Genomic DNA, 15,054 nt, shown 5'->3' with positions numbered 1-15,054 from the left:
TTGCCCCCTTAACCATTATGCCACACTGTTGCCCCCACCAAGCTATGAGCACTTCAAATACAGAGGCCATAATTTGTGATCTTTAAATGCCTGGCATGTAAACATTTGATGTGGCGTGAATGAAAAAAAAATGAAATAAACTATAAAAGGAATTAACATTTACTGTTTGAAAATAATGAGAAAACATTAAGACTGCTTGAAGATGAAGTCGTAGCAACAACCTTATAGATGTCCTTCAGTTATAGATAAAATGGACAGATCCACAGCTATCTCATTTGATGTGAAGGCCAGCCATTTCTGGGATGTCTGGGAACATATAACAGGTGCAGAGGATTATTCGGGTATTTGCCAAGAAACTTCTGGTGATGGTCATTACGTCAGAACACACTTGACTGAGACTTTGAGGAATAAAAAATGAAGGTTTCCTATCCTGCTCCTTTCACACAACAGTTCTAGGTGTGGAAACTGTTCCATGAGTATCCTCTGAGACAGGCAGGCAGTAGCCCCCATGTTTGCCACTGGCCTGAGTAGCCATTAGCTGCTCCCAGTTAAATGCAGCAGCTCTTAAACTGAGGTGACATCTATGGATGGGCTTCAAGAGTTCACAAGTCCTTCAGGTAGCAGGTCGATTGCCACATTTTGTGTTAATAAGTTTATAAACTTTTGGGTCTTAGGGATAAAGGAGGAGAAAAGAGAAAAACATTCAACTGTATTTGGAAATTTTTCTACCAGGAGCTGCCCTCATTTTCACAGTGAGTAATACACCTTCTGGAACAAATTTTAGAGCCCTACTTAGCTGTCACTTGGGATGAGCAGAAGTAGACCTTCTTTACACCATGCCCGAAAACCACCTGAGATTTGAGATTTGTGGTTTGTGTCCATGTCAGGAAAGTTTCTGTTGAAGTCTTGAGGAAAGGGTCCAAATAATGAAACTATAGCAAAGCTCTGTTTGGAAAGCCCAAACCAGAGGAAAACCAAGGAGAGTTGCAGATGTATAAAAATAGATGTGGGTCAGACAGAAATATGGAGATGAGAGCTTGTGGGCTGCAGAAGCCAGTACATTGTGTTTTGTTCTGTTCTGTTTTTATAGCCACCACATTTGCCCAGGCAATAAAAACAAAAGAGCGAGAGAGAGACAGGGTAGGTAAGGAAACCAGCTTGAGTAAGAGCGGACTCATACTGTTACAAGCACAGACTGCCAGCCTTAATATATTCATGGGAAGAAAATCAGCTCATCTGGGAGAGAAGATTCAGAGCAGACATGAGATGGGAACATACAGCCTCCTGCTGACTTCCCAGAACAAAGGGATGCCCCTGGGGACTAGCACAGCATCTATGATTGAGCCTTTGAAGAATACACCTTCTCGTTTTAACTCAAGGCCCTAAATCCACCCAAAGAATAAAACCTACTTTCTAAACAGAGGTCCGAGGATAACCTCCTTGTTGAAAGATCTCCACTGTTAACAGAAACCCATTAACTCACGTAGGGAGAACTACTGGTCCCCGGATCTTCCTTAGGTGCCCTTCACTCATAGGAAGTGAGCAAACACCTCTGTTCCAGCACATCACTCCCAGCCTTTGGAGAAATGTTGACTTCCATAGGTCCAAGTTTCCTTTAGAATGGATGAACCACTCTGGGCCAGCCTAGACCAACCAGTGTGCTAGATGGGAGCAGGAACCAAAGCCATCCTTGGGGTCCTTGTCTTAAAGATGCCTCCCTAAAGAATGCTTTAATTATAAAGTTATTGGAGCTCCCTTGAATGAGTGGGCACCACTGATTCGACTGGTGTGTAAAAGGAGTACCAAGGCTAATGCTACATCCCACATAATGGGGAGGAGAGAATATCCAACATGAAAAAAGCTAAAGGACTCAGATAACCACAGGAAACAAGATATCATCATTTGAAAATTTAAAATATGCCAGAACTGTGTTACCTGCACACATAGATTCTGTCTCTCCTCAGTGAGGCGCTATACATGTTTCCAAAGAAACGTGTGTAAGAGGTAGAGAATTTAATGTAACAGACATTCTCTAGAAGAATGTTCTCTCTCTGTCTCTCCATCTCTGTGTCTCTCCTGCACAGACACCTTCCACCATCCAGTCACATGGCAGCTCTATAATCCACAGGAGGCTCCTTATAAATTTTTACCCAGAAAGCAAAAGAAGGCAAGAGAGTTTCCACCCTTTACGGTCTAGACAGTTGAGTGAGAGTGTTAAAAAAAAAAAGAAAATATTTTACCAAATGATATTGTGGCATTTCTGAGATATACAATAGAGGTTATAAGTACTTTTAAACATTATTTTTTTGTTGCTTCATCCTTCTCTGCAAGTAACACCTAGTGGAAACTGAATCACATGAGGCCCCTGCTTAGATTTGGGTTTCAGGCATTTCTTCTAAAATAGTCAAAACAGTTCCAAACAAAAGCAGAGATTCCTACACCCCTCCCACTTGGTACCTGTCCCCATTATTCCCATACCTGATATCCCTAGCTTTTGCAGCCCTTTCCTGTGACTCACCTAGAAACTTCTCTTGGTTTACTAACTTCAGTAACACTTTCGACACCCCTTTCCAATTTTGCACCCTTGCTCGGTGTCTGTAACACCAGCTCCAGATGAGATACCCCTGCCCTTAGGAGGGCATTAGAGGACATCTACAGGGGAAGACCAGAAAGGACACATTTCCCAATGAATATTGTCACGATTATCTTGCCTTATGAAAAGGATAAGTGAGCATTAGTAGGATAATAAAAAACATTTTAGGTACAGGATGCAAGTTTTGGGTAAAGAAAGCAGGTAAGAAATTATACTCGTGAGAGGGTTTCTCTTGATATTATTAAACTTTGATACACTAAAAACAAAAAAAGTAACATGGTTAACCAATAATGCTCCTACTTTCAATGAGTTAGAACACACTAGGAATTATCCTCAGCAAAAGAGTGGGTGAGAATCCTTACAATTCTTAAGTTAAGTTGGCAGCTTGGTCCCCTTCTTAGTCCGGGCCCAAGGAAGCCTGTCTCTTTTATGCAAAAGGACCTCTGTTGAGTATTACATACAGGGCATTGAAGGATGGGGACCACATGAATTTATTTTGGATGTCTAAGCTTATCACAATGCAGAGCCCATAGGACCCTGACTAAATGTTAGTTGAAGGAATAACTAACCATTGGAGAAATTGCTTAACCACTGGAGAAATCTGAACCATTGGAGAAATTGCTCAAAGTTTTTTTACTTTATTTTTTAATTTTATCAGTCCACATGTGAAAGCTTTGGTCAGGGTCAAAAATCTAACTCTGTAGCCTTGGGTAAAAACCATTTTGTCTGGATCTCTGGGCTTTAAATTCAAAGCATGATTTGTAGAAGGCCTGGGTTTCTGTGATGAAATAAAAGGTTTTCCTTTATAATATTTTGGGTCTCCAAATTTTCAAAATTGTATTTTATGGTTTCTCCTTGCTTTCATTCAAAAACAAAGTGTGTGTGTGTGTGTGTGTGTGTGTGTGTGTGTGTGTGTGTGTTGGGGTGGGGTGGGGTAGGGGTGCTCGGGAAGAAGAACAACAGCAAACAAACAAAAAAATCCACTTGGATTTAGCGTAGTTAGTGAGCTCGGTGAAGCATATTTCATCGTGATGCCAAATGACGCTCACTAAAATTGCAGCAGTTTTTGATGCACTTGCCAATGTTTGTGTTATTTTTACTTTAAAGATGTAGCAGATTGCTCCAAAATAAATAATTTAAGCCTAACGTTTCAAAAGAGTCCAAGCGCTTGCGTCTTTCACTTCTGGCTTCTCTTCTGGGACTAAGCTGTGCCCAACAGAAGCAATCCTCATTTCTATATGACACTCCATTTGGAGGGTTGTTTTCTTGCTTTGTTTTCCAAAGTTGAATCTATTTTTCACCATTCTGTTCCAAATGTCGTAGATCCTATCAGTGCTCTGTGCTGAAGCGATAACTCCTCTTATCCAGGGAAACAAGGGAATAAACCCCCCAGCATCTAGATTCGTGACTGTGTGGGAGCAGAGCTTCGGAGGGGTGCTCTGGGGTGAAAAGCTAAACCAAGCCCTATGGGAATCTACAGTTTTCATACTGATTCATATTTAGATTTCAAGCTGTGAACAATGGGTCAATTTGTGCACACAATGTCCTCAGTGTAATTTAAAATAGCTTGGGCAAGTTAACTTCACAAAAAATGACCCCATCCTCAATTATTAGACTACTCATTGGATTGTTCTTGTGGTACAGTCTAAGAGAGAAGAAATATCTATGATGAAAAAGTCAAAAGAAAATCTTCATGCTGTTCTGTACTTAACTAAATGTGCATGAATGGCTTTTATAAACAGAAAAGAGAAAATGGCTTTTATAAAAAGACCAGAACAATAAACTGACAGCCTTGTGTTCTCATTAACATAGGCCGCCATTGTGAGGTCCATCAGATGATTGGAAACTACATGTGGGACCCCAACACCAACAAGTCATTTGACATTGGTGTCAACAGAGACAGCCTGATGCCTCTCTGGTGGAATGGATCAGAACCTCTGTGGGTCACTCTGACCAAGGCCAAAAGGAAGGTCTACATGTACTACTGGCCAGGTGAGTGTGTTGGCCTCCAGGCCCCTCTAGCCTTCCAAATCTCAAACACCATGGAGTCTCTGAAGACAAACGACGTAATTGTCATGTTCTAAGACCAAGCCAAGGTTTGGAAAGTGGGAACACTACAAGAAATATGTTTTATGGGCATGGTTTTTAAACTTTTGTTTTGAGCTCTCTAGCATTGGACCAGACACCACGCCATTTCCTGATTTCCTTGGTTCAGCAGAACTGCTTCGGTATATCCTGCTTTTTCATGTGCGAAAGTGTGGATATACAAAAGAGATAAATTAGGTGTTGCTTCTCTGCTTTACAAAAGAATCTGGCATACTGTTTCTGTGGATTTTGAGCTCCCCTACAATGCTGAAAACAGGACTCAAAGCTCTTCCAACTTTTGGGTACTATAGTAAATGAAGTCTCTCTGTATTTATATTCCTCCTGTACATAGTAGATCAATGAGAAACTAAATTACTTTACTTACTGCAGTGAGGTAAGTCATTGTGCAAACTACCCTGACTCCTGTGAGAAGTCTTCAGAATACTCTTGTCTTGGCAGTCAAAACCCTTTCACTACGGATGAGAGGATTTAGTGATAATAAAATAATCAACTTACAGGTGTCTTCCCATTGGTGGGATTCGTTCTTTAGGTGAGTGGGCAAATTGACCTTCCTATGTACGTGGCCGTAGATGCTTTTTTTCCCCAAATTCTTAATGGTGTTACACTGCTGATTGCCATCATGGAAGAAGATATCAGGGGAGGCCTGGAAGAAATAAAGGGATTAATGGGGAGAGACAGCTAGGGGAGCTCACTGGCAGCAGCCTGATAAAATTGTGAGAGCACGGTGGGTTGTGGGAGACCATGGCAGGTGGAGGTGGGGGAGGACGGAGAGAAGGATGAGTAAGCCGAGGCTGAACCACAGATGGCCCACATTGAGGGCGTGGGCCTTCAGCAGGAGTTTGGAGAACGCTGGTTGGAGGTGGTCACATGGAGAGCTGCTTGGGGCACTCAAGACTGTGCCAACTCTTAGAGGAGCATAGCACACAGACAGATGGAGACTGTGGAAAGCAGACCCACAGCCGAGCTGGGGTAAGCGCCCAGAAAGCTGCCACAGAGCAGAGACTAGCATCCGTAGGTGAGCCCATGAAGGCCAGAGCAGACCGCATGAATTCAAACTGGGCATGAGAACCAGTATACACAGGATGGCTCTGCTGGCAGATGGAATTTCAGGGGAGTACTGGAGTTTCTTCAGAAGACACCTGAGATTCTGCCCATAGCAGCTACTCAGCTGACACGAGAAGAAGCTTTCAAGCAAGGGAAGGGTTTAAGAGGACTTTATTACCTTAAATGGAGACCCAGCTTTTCTCAGAGTTGGACATGAGATGAAGGAAAGAAGTCAGTGCTTCAGCCAAGCTAATCAGAGTTGCTAGAGGATCCAAGCTCACGGGTCAGTCCAATGTGATGAGGTCTCAAGCCAGAAGATGCACTTTAAGGTCATTCTTGGAAATAATTATCAACAAATAAAAGGGCCCACATGCATAGGCCTAGGAGAGGGAACAGACCGGGCATGCGGCCTTAGGGGCCACCTTCCACAATCTAAGGGCAATCAAGATACATGTCGCGCCACTGCCGGAAGGGCCATCTTCCATGGTACCTGGTTAATTTAACTTCCTATGTCTTGGAACCTGAGCTTTTCATATGCTCTGAAGAGCACATCCCGCATAATCTCTCCCCAGCCCCTCCACACGGTGGCCTTTTAGATAGCCGTGTCTGGCAATGCACACGAAGATGGGGACATGTCCTGAAGGGAGACAGGACCTCTCTCTGCAGCCTTGAAGAGCATTATTCTCATCCTGGGGAATCTGGCCCCTTCATGCTAATAAACAACTTGAAGTTATATATCCCTGAATATCAAAAAAAAAAAAAAAAATCTCAAAGCTAACTTGCACGTAAAACGTCATGTTGCTCCTTCAAAACAGCTCCTTAAGGGCCAATCACTTCCTTTGATTCATGGTTCAACAGCTAATATGATGTGACAAATATGCCTTAAGATCAGTTTATAGTGTTAACTATTAGGAGGAAAGAAGCTAAAAAGAAAGGCTCCTAGAATTTTCTCAGCAACCCAAATGAAGATTAGCTAAAGATATAGCCATGTCGAAGCCTTGACAGAAATTGGATGTAAAGTCTCTTGTTTTTCAGACACTGTCCAGTCCTTCTAAGCCGGAAACCCAAATAAAGGCTCTCTGAGAGCTAGGTGTTTCTGAAGGGCTCTTTCTCGCACCCTCCATTCTTCCCGGCCGACCGCTGAGGGATTAATGGTCACTTCCATCCTTCCTCCCTCCACCTTGGTCCTCTCCAGCCCCTCCACAGCTAATAGCCCCATGAGTGTTCATTTGTCTCTGCGAGATTAAGTGAAGTGCAATGGCGTTTCTTCTAAACATGACTTGATTTTATTTTTCTTCTCAAATCCTCCTCTTCCTTCTCCACTTCCCACAGGACATTGTACAGACCTCTGGATGAGGCCTGGAAAATCTTCATTCCTCCAGTGAGCTGTGTTATGACACTTTGAGTCTCGCCATGAAGTCAATATTTAGAAGTGCAATTTAGAAATGGCAGTAGTTCAAGCTTTCCTGTCAGGTAGATAAAGCAGCAGACGGAAAAATTCATCAGTGGTGAAGAGTCCAAAATAGCCCACCTCAAGTCTCAAAGGAATTTAATATTGTAAACAGACCCTTTATTGCCCCACCCAGTGATGCCATTGAGTTGTGCAGGGAGAAGTGCACCATGGGAAATGATCCCGGGCCCTAAATCAAACATCTCTTTGGGAAGCCCAAAGAGATCATCCAGGAACTGCATAGCTGGGGCCTAGTAATGTTCTGGAAAGGACAAGAGCTGAGCATGTGTCGTTCACTAACTGTATCCCCTACTCCATCCCTCTAGTTTGAGATCAAAGAAATTTTATTGGGGGAAAAGGAAGAGGCTCCAATAGTCACTTCATATTAAGGGGAACCCAAAGCAGAGAAGGATTGAGGAGGAGGAGAAATGAGGTGAAAATGGCAGGATAAGTAAGATACCGTATGGAAACTGAGTTTGAGCTCCTTGGACAGTCAGTGCTGCCATACATAGTGGCAGTGGTTTTGAAGTTTGTTCTTATGGCTCTCATAAAATACAAAAAAGGAACAAAAATTAGCAACTTTTTAGGAGTCTATGGCTAAAACTCTTTGGAGTGTTTGAAGACTCTAAGCTCTACGTCATTTATCATGCGTTTTGCAGTGTTAACTCCCTACGGCCAAGCACTCGTGGGGACTTGAGAGCAATCATTCATATGGCCCTGGGCAGTGTTGGGTGTAGGTCTGGGCTCTTCCTGTCCTGTACAGGTGTTCAGATAAACAGAGTACCTTCTGTGTGGGGAAGGACACACTTCCACCTGACCTTCCCTTCCCTACTTGCCAAAGGTGGGCTGGGTGGGGGCTTTATGGGTGGGTATCTGACTCAGCTCCTGTTGACTTTCAGTTGTTACAAGCAAGGTGATTTCATCTGCAGGGGTAAAGAGACCCGTATCGACTATGATGGAGGATTGGGGATTATTCACAGCATCTTTCCCTTTCCTGTTGGGCTGAACTTAGATACACACACGGCGCAGGGAAAATTAGGGGCCCAGCATCAATTCTACAAATGTGTGAGTTAACATTATATATGGCTCAGTTCTTTGACTCTATGAACAGGACTCCAAATTACTGGATAAAAACTGATTTTTTTTTTCATTTTCACATTTAAATGCAAGGGATTCAGAGTCTCACTAAATTTTCCAATAACATCACCAATTTAGCATTACACTTTAAGATGTATGTAAGTTTGGAACCCAGAGAGGCCTTAGTATGTAGTTTGCTGATTCCTACACTTGTAAATCAAGACCACATTAGGAAAATGACCAAAACTATGGATCCCCTTTGCAGAAAAACACACCCGTGCATACCACACTGATAATTTTGTGCTCATGCAACCCAAGTGACAATGGTGAGGACTGGTAAGTGGTCTTTGACATAGCAACACGTGCACATCTAATCTATATCTAATTGATTTGATTTTTTTCATATGATAGAAACATATGTTAAACATTACCACAGTACCAAGTGAAATCTGGGGCCCTGTAATTAATCTTGTCTGGCCAGAGCGGGCTTGGGTCACAATCCTGTAAGGCTCTTTGGGTTGAATTCACCTTGAGTCATTTCCTTTGTCTGTCGTAACTTTGGTAAGGTCTGCATCACTGATGTTTCTGTCTGTGTCAGCAAGAAAAAGATTATGAATTCTCATTTCAAGTCGGAGGTTGTCTTAAGAAGTGATCTTCAAAAGCATCCTGCAGGGTTCCTAGGCGTCAACCACTTCTGCTGCAGAGAAACTGAAGAGGTGGTGTCTCTCTGGACCGCTGCCCGCAGGAGCAATTCCTCTAGTTCTCATAGCTGTCCAGCCGCATCCAGTCTCCTTCTGCAGGCTGGCGTCTCGGCCAAAAGGGCTCGTAGTTTCTCAGCAGCATCCATTATGGTAATTAGAGAACCAAGAGACATCCAGGGATGAACTTCTATTCATCACAAGTCGTGGCAAATCTGCTTCTTCATAAAACATCTTAAAAGGGTGTGACTCCAGGCCCCGGAATCAGCTCTTAGGAGACAACTATGAGGAAAACCAGATACAGGCTCTCCTTACTCCATCCTCCCCTCCCTCCAAGAACTCACCATCACGTGGAGGAGACAGATGATAATCTTATACTTGGCCAGATAAATGCGTATAAAAACCCACTTGCTAAAAGCATAATAGTGAAGAGTGTATTGCACTGTGACATCATCTAATAAGAGAGGGTGACACCTTGGGTAAGTTGGGGGATCGATGGGAAGGAGCATGCAGGCTGTGGGAGCAGCAGTGTGAAGGTCTGGAAGGGACGGGAGAAGCGTGGCAGGCCCAAGAAATGGACAGGGAGGATGGGTGTGCCGTGGATGAGGCGGAGAGAAGGCTAGGCCAGGCCAGGTTCTATGGGCCAGGCTGGAGAATTTATTCCTACCCTGAGAGGAATAAGAAGGCACTGGAAGGCTTTAAGGAGGAAGGCAGCAGTGTCATCCTTGCATTCTGACAAGACCACTCTGGCTGCTACGTGGAGAATGGAATGTGGCACCCAGAGTGGATGGAATAGTCTGGAAGCTACCGTGTGGACCTCGGAAGGAGGTGAGAATAGCTCGGACTAGCGTTACAGAGGTGGTGAGAAATGGGATGCCTGGGGACACATTTAGGAATTAAAATCACCAGGACCCGGTGATGAATTGGACTCGGGATTGAGCAGTGACAGGCATGACCCCTGCTTCTGGCTAACGGAACTGTAGGGATGGCAAGTCTTCACTTCAACGGGGGAAACTGAAAGAGCAGTGATTTGGGGGCAGAGGCCTTGGGTTGACGCTGAGACATGTGCAGTGGGCACGTCTAGAGCTCAGGGAAGAGAAGCTGGAGGCACAGAGGTGTGGTTCGGGGCGGAGGCATCAGGGGTCATTGACGCTGTGGGCCTTCTGGAAGCTTACCCAGGGAGAGAGCAGGGTAAGGAGAGGAGAGGGTCCCAGACACAGCCTTGAGGAAGTTAATGATAAAATGGAGGTGGGCCTGAAAAAGAAACAAAGGAGTAGCTTGAGAAGCAAGAGAAAAAAACAGGAGTTGTGAAATGTCTAATAAAGAACAGTGAGGGGGCCCGGTCAGGCGTCGGACTTTGGCTCAGGTCATGATCTCGTGGTTCGTGAGTTCGAGCTCCTCATCGGGCTCGCTGCTGTCAGCACAGAGCCCACTTTGGATCCTCTGTCCCTCTCTGTCTGCCCCTTCCCCTTTGCACACTCTCTCTCAAAAAGAAAGAAATCTTAAAAAAAAAAAAAGAAAGAAAAAGAACGGTGATATTCCTTTTAAAAGGTGCCTAATAAGGGACTTGATCTCGTCTGAGAAGGCAGGGAAAGGTGTCCCTGAGAGAGAGTGACTCCAGCTGAAATCTGTTGGCACATGGAATACAATGGTTTCGAGATGGGAATGGCCATCGTCGGTGCTCACTTTGGAGGCACGATAAGTGGCCTGCAAAGAGAGCATCTGGGTTTATTATCGGGGATGTCCCTGGCAAGCTCTGAACTCTGAAGAGTTTAATCTCCTTTAACGTTTTCTGATTTAGACTAATAATAATTATTAATAATGCAAGGTGTTCTTTAATTTCTATCTACTGCAAGAGAGTCCTGACCTTAATAGTGACGATGATTTTATGATTATGATACTTCATCTGGAATTGGTTTTGAAGAAAACAAAACATACAAATAATAAAATTTGCCACGAGTTTTCCCACAAAGACAATTTTCAGCTAAACAGGAAAAAAGTTATGAAAAAAAAAAAAAAACCCAACACCTCTTTTTTCTGGTTAGTGGCTGCTTCGAATGCCATTGAGGAGTTGGTACGTTCTAATGAGAAATGGGGCCTATTTCCTCGGGTTGGGAGGCAGACAGGAAGTCGGTAGTTACCATACACCAGGGATGTTGGGATTATAATAGACATAAGGTATTGAATGATCACGTAGGCCAGATCTCTAGGAGCATTTGAGGCAGAGGAAAGGATTGCATGCTGTGGTTCAAAGGCAAAGCAAGCAAGGGCATGTCGTCCTTGCAGATCTGCAGAGCAAGACAAGGTTGCAGCTGATTGACTAAGGTGGGCGTGAAGAGACAGAAAACCAGCGCTGGCCAGATCTTTAAGTACCTTATATGCTATGTAAGGCAATTTGAGTCTAAGGGACTATTAATACGTTAGGATCAATGGCAGACAGATAAGCCCCCAAGTATCAGTGGCTTAACCCAGTAGTTTACTCTTTGCCCACAGAAAGTCCACAATGAATGTTCCTGATCTGCCATTGACTCACCAAATAACCATGCAGACACTGCCGGGGACTGAAATATGACACACACCCCCCCCCCCATTTTGTATCTTGGATACAATCCCCAGTGTGATGGTATTTGGGGGTGGGACCTTGGGGAGGCAATTAGGTTTAGCTGAAGTCATGAGGATAGGGCTTCCGTGCTGGGGTTAGTGCCCTTACAGGAAGAAGAAGAGACCAGGGCCTCTCTCAGCCACACAGTAAGAAGGTGACCATGTACAAACCAGGAGGAGGTGCCTCACCAGACACCAAATCTCCTAACACCTCGATCTTGAATTTCCCATCTCCAGAAACTATGAGAAAACGTTTGTTGGCTAAACCACCCAGTCAACGGTATTTTGTTACATCAGCCCAAACGCACTAAAGCAGAAAGGAAGAGGGAAGATGAAAAAGAAGATCAGGAAGAAAAGAAACATGAGAGACAGACATCACCCCAACATTTGTTAGACCAAGTGAGGAGGCAAACAGGCCAGAAGGCAAGCCTTTGGATTAACTGCAAATCGGAACAAGGGCGAGGGATTTTCAGGGCTCCCGTTCCTGCCGTCATTGGGACTTGTGAAGTGCGGGCGTTCGTCCTCAGAGCACTTACCCTCCTTCTCCCGGGGGCTCAGGGCTGCCCGCCATACTCCACCTGGCCTGGCCTCCCAAGCGACACAACGGCCTCAAGGCTCCCTAAGCCTTCTCTGACTCACCCTGTGTCCCACCTGTCAGTGTCCCTGCTGCCAGCTGATCCCATCAAGAGATTTCAACGAAGGCCAATGATGGGGCATCTCAGGGCAGACAGCATTTTATTCTAACATCCCCCGGTGCCTTGCTAATTTGAAGCAACGACGAATATGGCAATTGTAGCCTACAGAGTAGGAGCCAGTGAGGAAGAAAGTTTTGTTCTGTGGGATCAGAATTGCTGACCTCTCTCTGGGCGGATTTTGGCATTCTGCCAGCTCCAGAGCTTGTTCAGGGTCAAGGTTAATTCCCACTGAGAGCTCCTTCTGGCCCAGAGCTGATGCTGGCCCGTCAGGAGGCTCAGAAGCTCTGCAGGGCCTCACCACCTCCGTTTGCTTTCTGCATTAGTCTGGGCGCCGAACTCCCATCTCAGGCTGTCTGGGCAGGCTTGGCCTCCCTGGGGGTGGGGGGGGAGCCTTCTTCCTGCCACGGTCTCATTAGAGAACTTGAGGGGAAGAGCTGCCTCCCCTCCCATTCCGGGCGACGTCTGGGTCCAGGTTCTTTCCACATTTAGTTCTTTCCGCGCTCACCCAAAACACCAGCACCAGTGACCCTCTCTGCTCCCTGTTTGCATCCTCCTTTCCTGCACGTTAAGAGGCAAATTTATTGTTTTTAAGTTTATTTATGTATCTTGAGAAAGAGAGCAAGTGTGTACAAGTAGAAGAGGGGTAGAGGAAGAGAGAGAATCCCAAGCAGGCTCCGTGCTCAGTTTAGAGCCCACAAAGGGCTGGATCCCATGGCTCTGGGATCATCACCTGAGCCAAAATCAAGAGTTGGATGCTTAACTGAGTGAGCCATCCAGTTCCCCAGAGGTAAATTTATTTTGTAAGTTTCTGTCCTTGTTTCTCCCTCCTTAGGAGAGATTCTTCCCTCTGGATACAGGTAAGAATCACATGAGGCTATTATAAAATACCAGTGCCCAGGCTGCCCTCTCAGGGGTTCCAGCATAACTGGTTTGGGGTGAGGGCCCTGCATCAGTGTTCTTGCGAGTTACCCCCCACCCCATGGGTTCTGCTGTGCAGCTGGGTGAGAACTGCAGCCCAAACATACTTGGCCACTTGCCTGGTGCCTGTGACCCAATGTGTCGTCTCTGGCCCCTGTCACAGCCCTGAGGCTAGTTAAACTGTTGTGGGAATCCTCTTTCTCTGCCCTGGTCACTGCTGGGGAACCCCCCAGGGCCACTCTCCTCCGGCACGTTTGAAACCAAGGCACCTTAGCCTTCTCTGATGCCGACAAGGAAAAGAAACATGTGGGCTGGACACCTAAAGTGAACTCGGCACTTCACACACATACTTTTATTTAACTGTCGGAACAATCGTGAGAAGTTACTCCTCTTATGCCCACTCTACAATGGAGGAGGGCTGGCTCAGTCGGTTGAGCGTCTGACTTCAGCTCAGGTCATGGTCTCATCGGGCTCTGTGCTGACAGCTCAGAGCCTGGAGCCTGCTTCGGATTCTGTCTCCTTCTCTCTGCCCCTGCCCCGCTTTCTCTCTCTCTCTCTCTCTCTCTCTCTCTCTCTCTCTCTCTCTCTCAAAAATAAGTAAGCATTAAAAAAAATTAAAAATAAAATAAATAAAAAGGGATCTTCAGTTTGGACCCATTTTAATTCACCTGGAGGAAGTCCTCAGATCCAGGTCATTCTTAGCCCAAAATCAAGCTGCAAGGTCACATCAAGAATTCACTTGATCTTAGCCAAAAGGCCGAGAAGCGATACACATCAAGAATTCAAACATACATTTGCAGCAAACACCATAGAGTGAAACACAAGCCCTATTTTGAATCACTAAGAGAATTCTGGGACAGGTCGTCAGGTCAGTAAGGAACAGGAGGGGAGTGTTTTCAGGAAAGGGGTAGATAGAGGGGGCTGACCACTGGGTCATCAGAGAAAGAGCGGACAGAGCCCGACTGTTTGGTGCTTCAGGGCTGGGAGGCAGAAACCAGGGACAGGGTTAGCCATACACAGGACCACGAGCAGAGAAAGAGGCTAACACCGGGCCGTGTGGCCACTGGACTGGCCCCAGGCTGTTGGCCCAAGGATTGCCGAGAAGTGGTTTTGCAGAGCCCACACACACAGCACTCAGTCCTGGTCCCAGATGCTCCTAGGAGTGGCTCAGAACCACCTCAGAGGTTGGGGAGACCCATGTTCCCCCAGATACATGGGGAGAAAGGGTGGTTTGTAAGACTTGAAGATCGCAGCTTGGATTTGGGGGTCGGAGGGACGAGGGGTCCCCGGATAGGTGCCAGCGTTCTAGCAAACTCGCAGACAGGGCTGCCCCAGATACATGGGGAGAAGGGTGGTTTGTAAGACTTGAAGATCGCAGCTTGGATTTGGGGGTCGGAGGGACGAGGGGTCCCCGGATAGGTGCCAGAGTTCTAGCAAACTCGCGGACAGGGCTGAGCTGTGCAGTAAAGGGCCTGGCAGCATCGTGCATCCTAAGTAGGTCCAGTCTGCTGCGACCTAAATGCCAGGAAGGCACCTGTTCGGAGGAGGAGACTTTGTTTGGGAATACCATGCACTGCAGAAGTCAGATGGCTTCCTTTGGGGGGATCGTGATGTCACCGTAATCATGTAATCATTGCAATATTTAGATCATCTTGAAGCCTGTGCCCCAGACCCAGAGCTGATAGTTTATATGAGGGGGTCCCAGGGGTGTCGTTCCAGTAGTGGTCATTCATTCCTCACCTGATCCCACTTGGGAGGAGTGCAGTCCTTGACCCTGGGCCAGAGATTTTCCCCATCTAAAGCTAACTAACAGATGCAGAGATTAAGGCTCCACCTCTGGCTTCATTATGCCTTGCTGTGGTTTCACCACCG

The 15,054-nt window shown here is 45.8% G+C and overlaps 1 protein-coding gene across 2 annotated transcripts in view; it reads left to right on the top strand.

Annotated features, from left to right (window-relative positions):
• ENPP6 (ectonucleotide pyrophosphatase/phosphodiesterase 6) overlaps positions 1-15,054 on the top strand; it is a 114,763-nt gene that overhangs the window by 50,346 nt on the left and 49,363 nt on the right. For both annotated transcript variants that reach the window (XM_030311845.1, XM_030311846.1), the window contains exon 2: positions 4,406-4,585. In XM_030311845.1, coding sequence (XP_030167705.1) covers positions 4,406-4,585 — 180 coding nt within the window. The remainder of the gene's footprint in view (positions 1-4,405; positions 4,586-15,054) is intronic.

The sequence above is a fragment of the Lynx canadensis genome, chromosome B1 (genome assembly GCF_007474595.2).
Source record: "Lynx canadensis isolate LIC74 chromosome B1, mLynCan4.pri.v2, whole genome shotgun sequence".
Taxonomy (NCBI): Eukaryota; Metazoa; Chordata; class Mammalia; order Carnivora; family Felidae; genus Lynx; species Lynx canadensis.
The sequence above is the reverse complement of the archived record's forward strand: the minus strand, read 5'-3'. Positions and strand labels throughout refer to the sequence as shown.